This window comes from Geotrypetes seraphini, chromosome 12 (genome assembly GCF_902459505.1).
Source record: "Geotrypetes seraphini chromosome 12, aGeoSer1.1, whole genome shotgun sequence".
Taxonomy (NCBI): domain Eukaryota; kingdom Metazoa; phylum Chordata; class Amphibia; order Gymnophiona; family Dermophiidae; genus Geotrypetes; species Geotrypetes seraphini.
In genome coordinates, this window is record NC_047095.1 from 103,464,474 (window position 1) to 103,484,564 (window position 20,091).

The 20,091-nt window shown below is 46.1% G+C and overlaps 1 protein-coding gene across 1 annotated transcript in view; it reads left to right on the forward strand.

Annotated features, from left to right (window-relative positions):
- The window catches only part of LOC117346202 (vomeronasal type-2 receptor 26-like), a 42,641-nt gene extending 23,081 nt beyond the window's left edge, over nucleotides 1-19,560 (forward strand). Inside the window, exon 4 of the mRNA XM_033915604.1 lies at nucleotides 18,665-19,560. Within this exon, the coding sequence (XP_033771495.1) occupies nucleotides 18,665-19,560 (896 nt within the window). The remainder of the gene's footprint in view (nucleotides 1-18,664) is intronic.
- The last annotated feature ends 531 nt before the right edge of the window (nucleotides 19,561-20,091 follow it).

The following is a 20,091-nucleotide window of genomic DNA, read 5'->3' on the forward strand; positions in this document are numbered from 1 at the left end:
CCACATTTTAAGAAAAAATGTGATTGGCACGTGGGATCTCTTCATAGAGGAAGGTAGGGGTGGGTCATTGGTGTGGGCAGACTGGATGGGCCGTGGCCCTTTTTTGCCGTCAGTTTCAGTTTCAGTTAACTCTAATTTGTTGGTGTTCAATTTGTATCCAGACCAGTGTGCATATTGCTTAATTATTTTGATGACTTGGGGAATAGATTCAGGTGTTATATAAAGCAGAGAGCTTAATTTTATCACCATTGTATCTGAAACCAATAATATCTGGTTGAGTCCTGATGACCACAAGTTCCAGTGCTAAATTAAAAAGTAATGGAATTTGCTTTGAATGCTCCAAGGTTTGCTACCCCAGTGACACTTAATAGTAGAGTGATATTGGGTGGGTACAGAATCATACCTTCAGGCCTTAGATTGTGAGAAAGGTCAGTTAGGTAAAAGTGTTTCAATGCTTCAAAGAAAGATTGGCCTAGAACTGTTTGATAGCTCCTCCAGGATTAATATGGAGAAAAGGTAAAGTAGGAGGCTATTCATTCCTGCGGCAGGCAGACCAGCAGGGTGAGGTGCCCACAGGGGTGGCTGCAAGCACTGAATTGAAGCAGCAGCCATGTTGCGAACAGCTTACATTTGTTTCGATATGTCTTGGATTAAGATGATGAACTGTTGTGAATAAGTTCCAAAAATAAACTGAATGTCTGAAGATAGCTGTGGAATATACTGTTTTGAATTCATACCACTGACAGGATTCTAGATTTCCTTACCACTCACCTTCCCACCCTTCCCACCATCCCAATAAGGTTTAGGAAATTTGTTTCTCTTACTTTCTTTGACCCACCCCTAGCACTAGGGGTCAAATTATCAAATAAAATTGTATCATCCTTATTTGGTAGACTGTAGTACCATGGATCAGAGCCTCTATTTTAAATTTGAGCTTGAAAAGCAACAAAAATGTCTGAGAATTGCTCATGCCCCCTGCCTAACCACCCAGAAACACCACTATTAAAGCTTGGGTAATCAGTATGAGCAAGAGAAGGGTTAGGTCTTCACCAGTGGAATGGGAGGGTTCAGGATTCAGATTGGGGGAATAGTTGCATTTTTTTTGTGCAATGGTCTGTGGTATCTGCTTGTGGGTAGCATGAGTGCCTATACTACCTGCTCTTACATGCAGCCATGTTATTTGTAGATATTAGAGTTAAAGTACCAGGTGCTAACTCAATACGCAGTTCAGTTCTTCACTCTCCATGCAGTTAGAGTGAATTAGACTGCTCTGTCTTGACTGAGTTGTGATGGTTATAAGGCTCATGATATTTAAGTGCACTTTAGTAAATAGACCTCATGATATATGTGAGATAATGAGATGATAATCTTCTTGTACAAGCTCTCTGGATGCTGAATGGAAGGGATCTTGTATCTCTATTAGCTTCAGCTGCAGGGCAACTAAAAGATCCCTCCCCTTTGGGCTACCTGCCTGGGAGCATCCTGTCTTGCTTCAGTTTGTTCCTGCAGCATTGCTTGGTTTCACAGTTAATTCTGCTCGTGATTTGTTTTCACTTTCTAGTCATATTTTGATTTTTTTCATGGATTTGCCCACGTGCTGCAGATCAACTCCATGCGAGTGATCCTTTGGCGGGAGATTGCAGACATGCTTCTGGAGGGTGCTCTGTAAGCCTGAAACTGCAGTAAGCCCTCTGGACAGCCTGCAGATTGAATCAGGTCTCCAGGTTCGGGAGTCATCTCTCCCCTGGTTCGTCCGCAAAGGGGTAGAGCGTAGGCTGCTGCAGTTCTGAGGGGGTATGCTGGGATTGGAACTGTGCCGCGTGTCTTCCCTGATTTCCCTGAGGGGTCCTGATGGTTGCGATCTGAGGTGGAAGGGAAATTGAGGCGGCCAGAAGATCTGAAATTCCAGTTTAATCAGCTCCTGAGGTATGATCTCCCTATGCTTCCACTGTGTAATGCTGGCTGCCTTTGAAATGCATTGAAGCACATGTATCGGTGTGGTCTGAGAGTCACAGAGTTTGCCTATTCTGGGGAGGTCCTCAAATCAGGGTTTTAGGGGGTTTCCCTGCATGCTCTAGTCCCCCCACATGTAAAATCCTAAAATCGCTGTTTTTAGCATTTTCCTGCGTTTTTAACGGCCATTTTTTATGTCAAAATCGGCACCCATGGCAGCCATCGTGGATTTTTTAAAAAAAGTTTTAAAAACTATATTTTTTGGACTTAGAAGCTTTGTTTTTGCTCCAAACTTCACAGATGGCCACCTCAGGACAGGATGGCATGGATTCATGCTGTAAATCCGGTGGATGACTTGCGGTTGTGCAGCCGCGTATTCTGTCTGCCATGGCCCATCAGGGGCATATCTGGTGTGTGGATTCCACACTTTCCTCCTCTGGAGAGGACCTGCTTTCCTCAGTTGCTGCCAGAGTTGCAATTCCAGGGTCCAGGACACCGCTATTGTGCGATGAGGGTGTTTTTGCATAAACACAAGCACAGTTCCAGGGAAAGTCTCATTGCTAACAAAATAAGAAGTGCCACTGCTGGGTCAGACCAGTGGTCCATCATGCCCAGCAGTCCATTCATACGGCGGCCCTCTGGTCAAAGACCAGCAACCTAACTGAGACTAACCCTACCAGAGCACATTCCTATTTAGCAGGAACTTGTCTAAATTTGTCTTGAATCCCTTGAGAGTGTTTTCCCATATGACAGACTCCGGAAGAGCGTTCCAATTTTCTATCACTCTCTGGGTGAAGAAGAACTTCCTTACGTTTGTACGGAATCTATCCCGTTTCAACTTTAGAGAGTGCCCTCTCATTCTCCCTACTTTGGAGAGTGTGAACAACCTGTCCTTATCTACTAGGTCTATCCCCTTCAGTATCTTGAATGTCTCGATCATGTCCCCTCTCAATCTCCTCTGTTTGAGGGAGAAGAGGCCCAGTTTCTCTAATCTTTCACTGTATGGCAGCTCCTCCAACCCCTTAACCATCTTGGTTGCTCTTCTCTGGACCCTTTTGAGTAGTACCATGTCCTTCTTCATATACAGCGACCAGTGCTGTATGCAGTACTCCAGGTGAGGGCACACCATGGCCCGGTATAGCGGCATGATAACCTTCTCCGATCTGTTTGTGATCCCCTTCTTTATCATTCCTAGCATTCTGTTCACCCTTTTTGCTGCCGCCGCACATTGCGCAGACGGCTTCATCGACTTGTCGATCAGAACTCCCAAGTCCCTTTCCTGGGAGGTCTCTCCAAGTACTGCCCCAGACATCCTGTATTTGTGCCAGAGATTTTTGTTACCGACATGCATCACTTTACACTTATCCACATTGAATCTCATCTGTCATGTTGATGCCCATTCCTCAAGCCTGATTATGTCACATTGCAGATCTTCGCAGTCCCCCTGCATCTTCACTACTCTGCATAACTTCGTATCGTCCACAAATTTAATCACCTGGCTTGTTGTACCTATGTCCAGATCATTTATAAAGATGTTGAAGAGCACAGGCCAAGCACTGAGCCCTGCGGCACCCCACTGGTGATGCTCTTCCAGTCCGAGTATTGACCATTTACCCCCACTCTCTGTTTCCTATGCTCCAGCCAGTTTTTAATCCACGTGAGTATTTCACCCTCGATTCCATGGTTCGCAATTTTCCAAAGTAGTCATTCAATGTCGACCGGGTCGCCCATGTCTATCTGCCTGTTTACTCTCTCAAAGAAGTGCAGCAAGTTTGTCAGACAAGATCTCTTTGCTGAAACAGTGCTGGTCCTTATCAGACCGTGTCCGTCAAGGTGATCAATGATGCGGTCCTTTATCAGCGCCTCTACCATCTTTCCCGGTACCGAGGTCAGACTCACCGGTCTGTAGTTTCCCTGCTCTCCCCTCAAACCTTTTTTGAAGATTGGTGTAACATTTATCATCTTCCAGTCTTCCGGAATCTTTCCCGATTCGATCGACAGATTGGCTATTAGTTGAAGCAGTTCAGCGATGGTCCCTTTTAGTTCCTTGATGACCCTTGGATGGATGCCATCTGGTTCCAGGGATTTATCACTCTTAAGCCTATCAATCTACCTACACACTTCTAGACTGACCATCAATCTTGTCAGCTTTCCATCCTCGTTTCCAGCATATAGCCTGATGGGTTCCGGTATAATGCGTAAACCTTCTTCGGTAAAAACAGATGCAAAAAATGTGTTCAGTTTGTCAGCGATTGCTTTGTCCTCCTTTAGCACTCCCTTTATTCCTTGGTCGTCCAACGGTCCTACCGCTTCCTTCGCGGGTATTTTCCCTTTAATATATTGAGAGAACGGTTTGAAGTTTTTCACCTCCTTGGCTATTTTTCCTCGTAGTCTCTTTTGGCCCCTTTTACTGCCTTATGGCACCTGCGTTGATGCTGTTTGTGCGTCTTTCAGTTTTCATCTGTTTTTGACCTTTTCCACTCCTTAAATGAGGTTTTTTTGTCTCTGATTGCTTCCTTTACCTCTACAGTGAGCCACGCCGGTTCTTTTTTCTTTTTCCTCTTTGATCCCTTGTTGATATGCGGTATATATAGATTCTGTACCTCAGTGACCGTATCCTTCAAAAGAGACCAAGCTTGTTCTAGCATCTTTACAGTGTTTATTCTCTTCTTAATCTTCTTCCCCACCATGCATCTCATCCCTTTGTAATTCCCTTTTTGGAAGTTTAGGGCCATGGCTGTCATTCTGAACCGATGTTTTGCCCCTATTTCCAGGTTGAAGTGGATTGTATTGTGATCGCTGTTTTCCAGTGTCCCTTCTGCTTCTACATCTTGTGCCGGTCCTCACAGTCCATTTAGAATTAGGTCCAGAATTGCATTTCCTCTTGTATTTTCCTTGACAAGTTGTTCCAAGAGTTTCCTACAGTTGTTCCTACAGTTTCCAGGAACTTGGTATCTCTAGCACAGCCGGAGTTGCCTAGGTTCCATTTTATCCCCGGATAGTTGAAGTCACCCATGATAACTGCATTGCCTCCTTTGCAGTTGCGTTTAATCTCATCGTCATTTCTCCATCAATTTCTTTGGACTGCCCTGGGGGTCGGTAGTCGATGCCTATCCTCATTTCCGGTCCATTTGTTCCCGAAATTTTGACCCATAAAGACTCTAACTTATCCAAATGTTGTTGCAGGTTCCCTTTAGTAGATTCAATTCCCTCTTTGACATATATGGTGATGCCTCCTCCTTTCTGAGTCACTCTGTCTCTGCGGTATAGTTTGTATCCCGGTAGCACCGTGTCCCAGACATTTTCATCAGTCCACCATGTTTTTGTGATGCCGATGATGTCAACATTATCCTTTTGTGCCACAGCTTCTAATTCACCCATCTTATTTCTAAGGCTCCTTGCGTTCGTGTACATACACTTGAGTTTGCAACCTGGTCCCTTCTTGCATGTCCTTCCCTTTTGGTCTTTCTTGTCTGCGATCTGGTGAGTTTTCTCCTCTATCTTCCTGCACGGTATCCTCCGGGTATACCGGTTCCCGTACCATCGACTCTCTCTCTCTCGGTCGACTGTCGGCTTTCCCTTTCTTCCTAGTTTAAAAACTTCTCAACTTCTCTCTTGATGTTGCTTGCAAGTAGCCTCATTCTGTCTCTGCTGAGGTGGAGTCCATCCTTCCTGAATAGCTTTCTCTTCCCCCAGAATGTCGTCCAGTTGCGCATGAAGTGGAATCCTTCTTCCTCACAGCAGCGCCGCATCCACACATTGACTGCATGCAGCTCCATTTGTCTCTTCTCATCTACCCTGGGTACTGGCAGGATCTCCGAGAATGCTACCCTCTGCATTCTGGTCTTCAGCTTTCTTCCTAGCATATGGAACTGGTCCTTCAGTACTTCTCTGTTGTAGTTCCTGTTGCTCACGTTGTTCATCCCCAAATGGATCACCACCCACCGTATCTTCTTCTCCCACACTGTTGACGATCCTGTCAATTCGGTTCACTATGTCTTCTACCTTGGCTCTCAGTAGGCAGGTCACCAGTTGATCCAGTCTTCCTCCCGCTGTGTGGCTGTCAACTGGTCTGATGATAGAGTCCCCCATGATGATTGCTGTCCTCTCTATCTTCTCTTGATTCTCCAGCTGCAAGTCCGTGTCCCTGGTGTATGTCCATCTCTCCAGCCGTAGGTCCATGTCCTTCGTTCCTATCCATCTCCTCTCATCCTGGTCTTCTTGTGTGTGTCTTCTGCTGTTTCCAGATCTTGCTGCTGTGTCCCCCATTTCCTCCTGGTGGTTGTCTGTCTGTTGGTTCACACTCTCTGTAGGCATATCCTTGCAGTTCCACTGTTGCTGGTGTCTTTCCACTGCCTCCCTGCATGCCTCTTCTGTGAAGTTCTCCAGTTCTCAGACTTCTTCCTCAATGATGTCCTCTGTCTTGATGATCTATGCATCTCTGTATTCCTCCTCCACTGCTTGAAGTGCCTCCAATTCCAGTATCCTGCCCTCCAGGAGTCTGACTTGCTTCTTCAGGCTTTCCAGTTCTCCGCATCGAGCGCATACATAAGACCACCTCCTAGAAGGGAAGTAGTTATAGATATGGCAGATGGTGCAGAAAACTGGGTTGCTCATCCTGCTTCTGTCTGCTGCTTCCATTGCTGGTCTCTTGTGGATGTCTTCTGTGCCTGTTGTGTCTTCTGTGTTTGCCTGGTTATGCCCTCAGTGTCTGCCTGGTTGTGTGTCCTCTGTGCCCGGATCTTCAGAAAATTTCAAATCTTAGTCCCGCTGATTGGCTCAGGCTGCCAAGGATTATTTTCAGCTGGAAATTGTGGATATGTTGTCTCAAACCTTCATGAGAAAATGGGCTATGCCTGTGTCTCCCTTTCAGACTGCGATGCGGTAGTCTGTACAGCCTTTGGATTCCAGCATGTCATTCTGATTCTTGATGTTATGCCTGAATGTCAGCAGCAACTTCCCGCTATTGTCATGGTGCCTGCATCTCTTTCTAAGCCGTTTCTGTCGAACGGTGATTCGGTGGGTCCCACTTCATGACTAGCCTAGCAGATCGCGGGGATTCCTAGAACACTGATTCTCATGATGTGGGAGAATATCAGATGGTGCACAGGCTAAGTCCAGTTGCCTCCCTGATTTTATCTCTGAATCCCTGCGGACATTGGGACTTGATTCCGACTGCAGTTCAAGCAGAGTGTTCGATCATTTGTTCCACATGCCCATTTTCTGCTGCATTTCCAGATCATGAGGACTCGGCAAAAATGCTCTTGGAGGTTGGGGGGCCCTTGAGGGTCCCCTGAAGTATGCTAGGGTTATGACTAAATTGTATCCCATGGCTTCAGAATTTTCCATGCGCCTAGTCCCGCCGTGGGTGGATTCAGCGGTGGCTCAGATCCCTAAACGTACCTCCTTGCCCTCGGATGGAGGGATGGTCCTGCCGGATGTCTAGAACCATAAGCCGGATTTTGTCTTGAAGCGCCTTTTTGATTCTGCTGCGACAGGGGTGCGAGCTGCAGCGGCCATTTTCTTTGTGGCCCGTGCATGTCATACTAAACCTCTATCATATTTTGACAGTTTTCGCTACATTGGTAGCTTATTCAGTTTCCGCTAGGAGATTGTTATGACTTCACCAGTGGTTGGGAGATTCTTAATTTAAGGATGCTCTGAGCAAGCTGCCATTCAAAGGTGTGCTCTTATTTAGCTAGGGTTTGGATGACCTTATGGCAAGTGTGCAGGTCCGTTAGCCTCAGGTGCTTCCTGGCCCTGGTTCTCATCTGCCCAGGGGGCCAGGACAGCTGAATTTTCATCATTTCAGGAGTACCTCACAGTACGCCGGACTCTCTGTGGCGGGATGGCATTTTGGAGCCTCCAACAGGCCTCACTTGGAGGTACAGTACACCCACAGTATCCCAACTCTCGACCTTTGGTGCTTTCCAAAAGAGAATTATGATGCCAGGGCTCTGGTGAGGCCTCCCCAGATCAGGGGGTGGCTATCAGCCTTCCTTCTGGAATGGCTGAAGATAACCTCGGCCCAGTGAGTTCTGGAGGTAATAATGGAAGGTCTTCGACTGCCTTTCTTCCAGCCGGCAGCAGTCCTCTCCAAAGGGCAATCCAGACTGGGTGCACCGGTTGCTGGATCTGGCAGCTATAGAGCTGATTCCACAGGGTGACTTGGGCTCTGGAGATACTCAATTTACTTCATCGTGCCAAAGGAGAACTCCGTTGATTGCAGACCAATTCTGAACCTCATGGAGGTGCATGTATTCTTGCAAGTTCTTTGTTTCCGCATGGTATCGGTGCGTGCTGTGTTTACAGCAGTGGCACCCGAGGAGTTTTTGGCTTCCTTGGATCTCACAGATGTGTATCCATATATCCTGATTTTCCCAGAACATCGGAGGTTCCTGCGGTTTCATGTTCTAGGGAGGCATTTCCAGTTGGCTGTGCTCCCTTTCGGTTTGGCATTGGCACCCTGAACCTTTACCTAGTTCATGGTGGTGGTGGCTGCCCTTCTGTGCATCCATTCCTCACCGACTGGCTGATCAGAGCTCCTTCTTGGGAGCAGGGCTGCTTGGCAGTTCGCCGAGTGGTGTCTTGGCTGGAAAGTTTTGGATGGGTGATCTATCTGAAGAAGGTTGCCTCGTGCCAACCAAGGTATTGGAGTACCTGGGTATCCGGTTCAACATGGGGCTGAACTGTGCGTTTCTTTCAGAATCCCAAATTCTGGACCTCCGGAGTGTGATTCAGGACATGTTGGCGGCCTGGTGGTACCTGCAGGTGTTGGGTCTCATGGTGGCAACCATGGATGTCATCCATATGTGAGAGCTCGCCTGCGTCCTCTTCAGTTTTCTCTTCTGTAAAGGTGGAATCCCCTGAGAGCTGCACTGGGGATGCTGCTGCCTGGGTTGGCAGTGGCACGCAGCCACTGTGGTGGTTGACTTCTGTCTGTTCTCAGCCAATGCAAGGGCTGTTGCCTATGTCAGCTGTCAGGGGGCACAAAGAGTCTCCAGCTGGGATTGGAGGCTCAGATTCTCTTTCCATGAGTGGCGTATCATCTCTTGGCTTTATCCAAGGCTCATGTGGCTGACGTCAACAGCGTTCAGTAAAACTTCCTCAGTTGTCAGTCTATGGACCAGTGAGCATGGTCTCTGTCCGGGCTGGCTTTCACTCCTTCGATCGGATGGCGTCCTAGTGAACAGGAAGGCGGACAGATTCTTCAGCCATTGACAAGAGGTTGACAGACTGGTTCAACCTTGGTCCACAGAGGACATTCTGTGCAACCTGCTTACGTGGTTCATGTTTTGCACTGGGTGTCCTCACACATGGGCACAGTGATCCTTGTGGCTTCAGACTGGCCCAGATGACATTGGTTGAGGTTGAGCTCTGGGAGTGGTCTGCATCTTCCTCACCATTGGCGGTTCCTCAAATAGGGTCAGTTTGCACTTCAAGATCCAGACCGCTTTGGTCCTGTGGCCTGGCTCTTGAGTGGGCAGCCTTGACAGCCAGGGGTTAGTCCTGTGCGGTTAATGCCACACTCCTGCAATACAAGCGGAAGTCGCCGGTCTCAGCCTACACGAACGTCTGGGGGTTTTTTCGGCTTGGTGTGTGGGGCTCCAGTTGGACCCTTTGGGTTCTGTCAGTGGCTCCGGTTCTGGACTTCCTTCAGGCTGGCCTCAGGAAGGGTCTGGCAGTCTTCTCTCTATTTGTTCAGTTTGCAGGCCTCTCTTGTTTGGGTCCCTCTTCATTCAGGGATTCTCTAGCTTCTCACTCAACTGTGGTCCAGTTATTGTGGGGGAAAGGGAGGCTGGGGCCTCTATTACAACAGCCTTGCCATCGTGGAGCCTGAATTTGGTCCTGCGCTCCCTGACTCATCCGCCCTATGAACCCCTGGATGAGATCTCTTTGAAAGATCTTACCATTAAGACCATCTTCCCGGTGATGGTCACATCTGCACGGTGAGTGTCAGAGCATCCAGCTTTGTCATGCAGAGATCCTTTTCTCCACATCGTGGAATCAGTGATGATTTTGAGGACTGTGCCTTCTTTTCTTCCGAAAGTGGGTTCTTCTTTCCCCATAAGCCAGGGAGTTCGGTTGCCAGCCTTTTGTTCCTTCGGGTTCCATGTCTCGGGTCCATGTTCTGTGGTCTCTGGCTATCTGTCATCATCTTTTGAGATACATTGGGGCCACTATCAACTTATGTCTGTCAGCCCATCTGTTTGTCCTGGCGGGACCCACACGTCGGGGTCGGCCTGCTTCCAAGACTTCTCTTTCACATGGATGCGAGCAGCTAATTCATGGCCTATGTGGCGGTAAAGAAGAAGACTCCCCTTGAGGTGGAGGTTCACTCTCCTGAAGAATGGCTTTCTCCTGAAGAATGGCTGAATCTCACACGGTCTTGCCTGTGGAGACTTGTCGGGAGGCCCCGTGGGCTTCCCTTCATACCTTTTGCAGGTTTTCCAGGCTTGATGTGGTGGCTATGGGTGATACGGTCTTTGGCATTTCTATTCTTGTGGCGGGCTCATTGGGCCCCCCTTGAGTTTTAGGATGGCTTTGATGCATCCCATCTGTTCAGAATCAAGAGAGCTTGTACAAGAATGAAAGATTAGGTTTCTTACCTCTGCTAATCTTCCTTGTATAGCTCCTTGATGCTGAACACCCGCCCATCTGATTTTTTGTCCAATTCGCAAGTCGCCTCTTCAGTACCTGGTAAGCTGGATTTGTCTTTGACTAGTCTCACTACATTAAAAAAATTTCATGTGTATTCGCCTTTGTTGGGTTTAAGAGTTGGTGGGGGTTCCCTGGGGTGTGCCCCTTCTGATCTTCAGGCTGTGTCCCTGTTCTAGGATTTTCCTGGGTTTTGCAGTTTATGATGTTTGTATTCTCTGTTTGTTTCCAGTTGGTCATTGTTGACCGTAGTTTTTGGTATAATATGATATTGAGCAGAATTTAACTGATAGCATGAGTTCCCGTGCCCTCTCTCTCTTTTCTTCTGTTTCCTGTTTTTATAGGTCTACGTGGCTTTTCTATTAACTGAAGCAAGACAGGAAGCTCACAGGCAGGTAGCCCAAAGGGGAGGGATCTTTTAGTTGCCCTGCAGCTGAAGCTAATAGAGATACAAGATCCCTGGGGGCGCTGTTTAGCTGAGCATGTGAGAGGACGTGTTTCAGAAGAGCTCCTGTTGGGCCTACTTTTCATGCACCATTTGGATTACTATTCATCTCAGAGATTTTCTTTATTTTGATTTTTACCGTGCATAATTAGATTATGTCCAAAATGCAGCATATTGACATGGAATTTGCGGCTGGTCAATCTACTAAACGATCAAAACAAGATCCACCTTCACCTCAAAAGGCATCGGCTGCTAAAGATTTGACGAACCAAGCCTTGCCGGTAGCCATGAAGGAAGAGTTTGCTGAGATCAAGGAGATGCTTCAGACTACTCATGCTGCACTTAAAGACTTGCAAGCTGGTGTGAACTCTCAATCAGAGCAATTGTCTACGCTTTGTCAAAAGTTTGAGAGTCTGGATTCTCACATGGCAGTGCTTGAGATGAAGTCAAAACGTATGATGCACATGCAAAAATGATTCTGAAACTCCAACATGAGTATGAAGATTTATCTAACAGTTGCAGGAATAATTTGCGAATTCTCAGCCTACTGGAAACAGCAGAGGCCAGGAGAGAGCCCAACCTGGCCCATGTGCCTCAGGCCCCACCCTCAGGAGGGGCCTAAGGCTCCCGGGCCTATTCTGATTGGCCCAGGCACCTTAGGCCCCACCTGTGGGTGAGGCTTTGGGACGGCTGGGCCAATCCGGCCCCATTCTGCTGTTGGCTGCCTGCCGGACAGGCAGGTTTGGCTCCCGTCTGTCCGGCCAACTTAAAAAAAGGTAGGGGGGGGTGAGGGGGTCATGGGGTCGGCCAAGGGTGGGATCGGGGGTTCTGGGGGGGTGATCGTTGGGGGAGGGGGGTTCCGTCGAGGGCAGGAGGGCCTGGGATCCCTCCTGTCCGTATTGTAGTGGGGGGTGGGGGTAGGGGGTCACCGAGGCCAGGAGGGTTTGGGCTCCCTCCTGGCCCGATCGAGTAGTGGTGGGGGGGTCGCCAGGGCCAGGAGGGTTTGGGCTCTCTCCTGGCCCGATCGAGTAGCGGCGGAGTGGTCGCCGGGGCCAGGAGGGCTTGGGCTCCCTCCTGGCCCAAGCCAGTCACGGGGGGGGGGGGGGGTCGCTGGGGCCAGGAGAGCTTGGGCTATCTCCTGGCCCGATGTTAATTGGTGGGGCAAGAGGGCTTGAGCTCCCTCTTGCCCCGATGTTGTCGGGAAGGGGGGGTCGCGATTTGACATGGCAGGAGGGCTTGGGCAAGGACTTAGGCCAAAAGGGGACTTAGATGCTTTTTTTGATTATGCCCCTCCACGTCTCTAAACAACATAAGATTAATGTTAAATTAAAACAGGAGTTAGATATTCAGATTAAAGATTTGAAACACCAGCATGCTTGTAGTAATGATCATCTTGTTTATTATGATCTATTGCGCTTGAAGTATCGATATAATACTATTTGCTCTGAAGAATCTACGTCCTTTTTATTTAAAAAGTCAGCTAAATATTATGCTGGTGGAAATAAGGTTGGCATTTTATTTGAAAACTTAAAGGGTTGCTCAGAATTTCTGGAATTAGATCTCCATCGGGGAAGGTGGTTACGAGTACTGCAGATATTAGTTTGCTTTTTGTTGATTTTTATTCTTCCTTATATGTTACACACTAAACTCATGGTGACAACAAGATATCAAACTTTCTCGCTGGACTATCCCATCCTTCCTTGTCGGAAGTTGATGGTGTTAGTCTCAGTGCTCCTATTAATATGGAGGAATTGGAAGATGCTTTAAAATCACTGAAACCATGTAAGTCACCTGGGGGGTAGTTTCCCAGTGGAATTTTTTCATAAGTTTTCTTCTTTTCTTTTGCCTAGATTATTGAAATTATATGATCATATCTCGCATAATGTGCATGCTTCCTCTACTTTTTTTAAAGCACTTATAGTACTGTTTCCAAAGCCAGATCGGGATCTTATGGAGATCAAAAATTATCACCCTATATCTTTGATAAATGTGGAGGCCAAATTGTATGCCAAGGTTTTAGCAGTTCAATTATCTTCTGTTTTATATAACCTTATTTACCCTGACCAAACTGGTTTCCTTTCTTCTCAATATTCTAGTTCTAATACTCATCTTTTATTCCATATACTTTTAGCTGCTAAACAGTCTACAGACCCTATGGCTGCCTTGTTTCTGGATGTGGAAAAGGCATTTGATAGGGTCGAGTGGCCCTATCTGTTTGCTATCCTTCATTGATTTGGATTTCCCCCTTCTTTTATTCATATTATACGTGTTTTGTACTCTCAACCCTCTGCTAGACTTTGGCTTAATTCTGTTTTGTCTCGCTCTTTTTTCTTATCCCATGGTACTAGACAAGGGTGTCCCTTATCCCCGCTCATTTTCGATTTGGCTTTGGAGCCACTTGCTCTGGCTATTCATCAGTCTACTCTGATTAAGGGTATTAAATTTCAGTCTCAGGAGGTTAAGATTTCTTTATATGCGGATGATATAGTCATATATTTCTGATGTGTCCGATTCCGTCCCCCCTTTGATGACTCTTATTTCAGATTTTTCTCTTATTTACAGCTATAAAATTAACTTGGAAAAGTCTGATATCTTGCCTTTGAATATTCACTGCTTCCAACAAGATGTTTCTCATTTTTCTTTTAATTGGGTTACTTCATCGGTTAAATATTTAGGAATTTTATTTGCGATGGATTTTGATTCTAGTCTGTCCCTGAATAGAGCTAGGGTTTTGACTGCTGTAGAGGGCCTAATACGGAAATGGTTTCCATTGTTCCTTACTTGGTGGGGGAGAATGTGATAAACTGTGGCCCTGATTCTACAAAGTGCGTCCCGATTTTAGGCAGCTGTAGGCATCCTACAGCTGTCTAATCAGCCAATAGGGATGCATGTTTTTTAAAAAATGCTCCCCAGGCAGGCCGCCTATATTGAAGGCGCTTCCAGGAACCTAGGGAGGCCCGCAAGACGCCTAAGCTCGCCTAAGGGCCTTAGGCGAACCTAGGCGGCCCTACGCATCTCCCTAGTAGAGGAAAAGATGCTTACAATGTAGGCCAGCAAAATGCTGGTCTACATTGTAAGTAGACGCGGCCGCTATACTTATCGCGGCAAGGGATCTCTCTACCACTATAAGTATAGCGGCCGCGGCCACCTGTCCAATTGCCGGCAGGAGGGTGCCCAGGCTCCTAAAGCCTGGGCCAATCAGGCCTTAGGCTTAGTGGGGATGGGCGGACCCGCTATGCCTAAGGCCTGATTGGTCCAGGCTTCTAGAGCCTGGGCCAATCAGGCCTTAGGCTTCGGCGGGATGGGCCGGGAAGGGGCGGGCCTGCCTCATTTCGACGAGGCGGGCCTGCCGGCTGGACGGGCAAGACCTGTCTGGCCAACAATTAAAGGTTAGTTTGGGGGCTGTTAGTGAGGGGGGAGCGTTTTCCGGCAGGAGGGATTGGGCACCCTCCTGCCGGTGATCAGTAGTGTCGGGGGGGACATCTTCTGGCAGGAGGGTTTGGGCACCCTCCTGCCGGCGATCGGTAGTGTTGGGGGGGACATCTTCCCGAAGGAGGGTTTGGGCACCCTCCTGCCGGCAATCGGACAGGCGGCCGCGGCCGCTATACTTATAGCGGCAGAGAGATCCCTTGCCGCAATAAGTATAGCGGCCGCGTCTATTCTTTTTTTTTTTTTAATTTATAAATTTTATCAATTGTTACAACATATAATAGATTTAGGCAAATTAAACAATTATAAAGAAAATTTATCACAAATAAAACAATAATATTCATCAAGTCCACATTATTGGGGGCTGGCTATTTCTGTTGGAGCTTTACAGAAGCAATAATTAAGCATCAATATCTTTAACTTTAAAACACTCTAGAGTCAAGCAAAATAATTATCATCATTTTCATTCTCATTCCATCTCAGCCTCTGCACTAATAACAGTCAAATATATCTGATTTAGGTTTATCTATAAGAAAATTCTCTAAATGAGTTGGATCTAAAAAAATATATTTGGTATCTTGATATACCACCAAACACTTGCAGGGAAACTTAAGGAAAAATGAAGTACCTACACTCAAGGCTTTATCCTTAAGTTGTAGGAATTGCTTCCTCCTGTATTGTGTTTGCTTAGAAACATCTGGAAAAACGTTAATTTGTTGACTACAGAGCACAGCATTTTTATTTAAGAAATACAATTTAAGAATATTTTGTTTTTCCATCTCAGTCCTAAATGTGACTAATAATGTTGCTCTTTTGGCTATATAGTCTTTAGATGACTCAAGAAATTGGGAAATATTCAAGCTATCAGAAGACACTAATTGATCTTTCCCCCCTTCTTCTGAAATCTTTCTGATACTACTAGGCAAATAATAAAGATTGTCTGGGGAAAAATTTTCTAAGCCAGTATAAGATAGTACATCTTTTAAATACATTTTAAGTAATTCTAAAGGAGAAAGAAAGTGAGATAAAGGAAAATTCAGAAATCTGAGGTTCCTAGATCTCAAAGCGTTCTCCATTTTTTCCAACTGTAAGTGTAATAGGGTATTGTCTTTTACTTGAGATACAACACATGATTGCATTACAGAAACAGATGTTTCTAATTTATCTAATTTCTTTCCCATATCTACCAATTGAGTATCATGCTCGGCCACTTTATTTGTTATTTCTGAAGAAAATTGACATAATTTCACTACTGTGCCCTGCAGTGAACTTTCAATTCTATTTACTACAGTCCAGACATCTTGCAATGTGATTGATTTATTACCCACCTCAGGCCTAAGAGTAGAACCTGTAGGCATTGAAACAGAAGACACCATAAAAGATCGTTCCCCCTTTGAGATATTTTTAGAGTCCAACTCTAAAAGTAATGGGGAGGCTAAGTCCGATCCCGATTGGGAAATGGAATCAGCCTTCTCTGGTAAAGGAGTTAGAGGTTGAGGTGGAGGCGTGGGTTCACCGGATGATAGAGAGGCAGATTGGGATCGAAAGTCAGTCTTACCTTCGGATATCGCTGTTAACACTGATAGATGACGATCCATTGGTCCAAATACATTGGAAGGTGATGAAGAAATAATTTTAGCTTTACGCTTCCCCATTATTCTTCCCAAATGCTCCTCGCTCCTCCTGGCTCCGAAGGGGCTCCAAAGGGGCATGTCCTGCCCCTTTGGCCACGCCCCTTTGGACACGCGGCCTCGGGCACGTGTCCGTGGGCCGCGTTCCGCGGCTCACTTCGCTATGCTGTGGAGAGAGGACCTCTCCTCAACTCGGCAACTGCCGGTAGTGGCTGCAGGGGTGCCTGACTGTAGAGTGAAAACTCCGGCAGGGAGCAGCCAGCCCTCTTTCCTCCGCGGCTCACCTCGCTGTTATGTTGTGGAGAGGGGACCTCTCCTCAACTCAGCAACTGCCGATAGTGGCTGCAGGGGTGCCTGACTGTAGAGTGAAAACTCCAGCAGGGAGCAGCCAGCCCTCTTTCCTCCGCGGCTCACCTCGCTGTTATGCTGTGGAGAGAGGACCTCTCCTCAACTCGGCAACTGCCGGTAGTGGCTGCAGGGGTTCCTGACTGTAGAGTGAAAACTCCGGCAGGGAGCAGCCAGCCCTCTTTCTTCCGTGGCTCACCTCGCTGTTATGCTGTGGAGAGAGGACCTCTCCTCAACTCGGCAACTGCCGGTAGTGGCTGCAGGGGTGCCTGACTGTAGAGTGAAAACTCTGGCAGGGAGCAGCCAGCCCTCTTTCCTCCGCGGCTCACCTCGCTGTTATGCTGTGGAGAGAGGACCTCTCCTCAACTCGGCAACTGCAGGTAGTGGCTGCAGGGGTGCCTGACTGTAGAGTGAAAACTCCGGCAGGGAGCAGCCAGCCCTCTTTCCTCCGTGGCTCACCTCGCTGTTATGCTGTGGAGAGAGGACCTCTCCTCAACTCGGCAACTGCCGGTAGTGGCTGCAGGGGTGCCTGACTGTAGAGTGAAAACTCCGGCAGGGAGCAGCCAGCCCTCCGGCCGCGTCTACTCTAACCCGATTCTGTAGCCGGCGTCTGTAACATGGACGCCGGTTACAGAATCGGGATTTAGTGTAGGCCCGATTCTGTATAGGACGCCTCTCCTGGGCCGTCCTATACAGAATCTGGGCCTATATGTCCATGATGTTACCGTGTTTGTTTGTAGTAGCGTATTATAAGTTGTTGGAATCCAAGATCTGTAGATTTTTGTGGTAGGATAAGCCTCCTCGAGTGTCGAGACGCTCTCTTCAATGATCGAAGTGTCATGAAGGGGTCAATTTCCCTAACTTCTATCGTTATCATTGGGCTTTTCTTCTGAGGCACGGATGGTATTGGTTTCAACCGTGTAATGAGTTGCTGTTTCCTCGTTGGGTGGGGATAGAGAGAATTTTGATTCTACATTTACCTTTAAATCGTTACTTAGCTGTATTTTACCATCTAAGATTCGAACCCATTCTATTTTGTTGGGCACTATTCAGGCTCTTTTGAAGTTGGATTCATTTTTTTAGACTCGTATACGGGATACACTCCATCAATCTATTTGGCTTAACACCAATTTTTGCATTGCTCTTGCTCCCATTTTTTGGCCATTGGCCATTCCTGGCTCAATTGTAGAATCAAACTTTGCTTACATTACAGGATCTATAAGGTCAATTTCATTTGGCTGATTTGGCCTCATATCAATGGCTGCATTTACAACAATGTTTGACTAAAAGTAAGCTGTCTTTTTCTACTGAGCTCCCAGATCTCTATAAATACATGTCTCTTTTATGTACGGAGCACCATTTATCTTCTCGTATATATAAGGACCTTAATAAGTTTGATGCCAGGTCTCCTCATTCATTGTATGCTGTTTGGGACAAGGATGTGTTGGGTAATTTAACTTCAGTGCAATGGGAGGATTTTTGGCTTCGGACTTTTAAAATATTGATGTCTGCTAATCTGACTCAGTCCTTGTTTTTTGTTTATCATCGCGCTCTCTGGACTCCAAGGAAATTATTCTGTATTGGACATTTATCTTCAGATTTTTGTTGGCATTGTGCTGCTGAAACTGGTACTCTGGTACATATGATTTATGAATGTTCTAAGTTGCAACCTTTTTGGTCTTCTGTTTGGAGTATTATTTCTCATATCTTCTCCATAGATGAGGAGCTCACTGTGGCTGTTGTCTTTTGAAGAAGCACTGTATTTGTCTCTCCCCTTTCTAAGGATCAGTCTAGTTTATTTGATATTTTGATGGCTCTTGCCATGAAAATGATTCTTAGAAACTGGAAAATTCATCATGATCTACATGTGGCCTCTTGGTGGAACTTGGTTTCTCTAACCCATAAGTTTGAACTGGAGAATGCTTATTTTACCTCTCAATTCAGGTCTGTCAATTGTATGTGGGCCACTTTTCAATCCTATCTTAATGCTGAAAATGCTTAATTTCTTTGTATGCATATTTTATTTTTGCTCTGTTGTATATGCTGTGTTTTTCTTGTTTGATGTTTGATTTGAAAATTCTAATAAAGAATGTTTGAACAAAAAAAAAAGAGATACAAGATCCCATCCGTTCAGCATCCAGAGAAGCTATACAAGAAGGAAGATTAGCAGTGGTAAGAAACCTAATCTTTCATTCTTTCTCAGATATGGACACCTGTACAACATGCCCGGATGATCAATGGTCCAATAAGAAAAGAGATGCCTGCATCCCAAAAGTGATAACTTTCCTATCTTTTGAAGAGCATCTAGGGATTGCTTTAACTTCCATCAGCATGTTCTTCTTTCTCATCACTGCTGTCATCTTGGGAGTCTTTATTTATTACAGAGACACTCCAATAGTAAGAGCCAACAACCGGGACCTCAGCTACATTATCCTCATCTCCCTCATGTTTTGCTTCCTCTGTTCATTGTTATTCATTGGGCATCCTGTAGATGTTATCTGCATTCTCAGACAGACTATATTTGGGATCACTTTCTCCATTGCTCTCTCCTCTATTCTGGCAAAAACCATCACTGTGGTCACAGCCTTCCAAGCTGCCAAACCAGGAAGCAAGCTCCGGAAATGGATGGGTTCCAGGGTCTCTATCTGTATCATCCTTTCCTGTTCCCTTATTCAAACCATTCTGTGTCTTGCCTGGTTGTTTACTGCTCCCCCATTTATATTTCTTAATTTGAAATCAGAAATTGGAATAATACTAATTGAATGTAATGAAGGGTCAGTAATTGCATTCTACTGTGTTCTGGGTTACTTGGGATTTCTGGCTGGTATCAGCTTCATCATAGCTTTCCTAGCAAGAAATCTACCTGGCAGTTTCAATGAGGCCAAGAATATCACCTTCAGCATGCTGGTCTTCTGCAGCGTTTGGATCTCCTTCATCCCAACATACCTGAGCTCCAAAGGTAAGTACATGGTGGCAGTAGAGATATTTGCTATTCTGGCCTCTAGCTCTGGACTATTGGGTTGTATCTTTTTCCCTAAATGCTATATTATTCTGCTGAGGCCTGAAAGGAACAACAAGAAGGACCTAAGAAAAATATAGGTGCCCTTTTACTAAACAGCACTAAATGCTATCACACACTTAGGGTTCCTTTTACGAAGGTGTGCTAGGGCCTTAACGTACAGAATAGCATGAGCTAGCCGCTACTACCTCCTTTTGAGCAGGCAGTAGATTTTCAGCTAGTGCACACTAATCCAGTGCGTGCGATAAAACCGCTACCACATCTTTGTAACAGGAGCCCTTAAATATGGGGAAAATGATTAATCAGAAGCTGCATTAAAGCTTTTTGTAGTACTTTGCCAGTCAGTATGTACTAATCGAAAGTGATGGGTCATGGGAAGGGATTGGGCCTGCTAGCACACTAAAATGATCAAATGAAAACTGGATAATGTGGACTTAACAAAGAAGTTAGGACTTCCTAAATAATAGGTGTTAAGTTAAGTTAAGTTAAATTTTTGCAAGTCCCAAGTAGTGTTGCCCAATTCAGGAAAAAATATTTCAATTTGATTCAATTCAACCTATTGAATTGATTTTTTCAATTCGATTTGATTTTCCTGCCCAATTGAGTGTTTT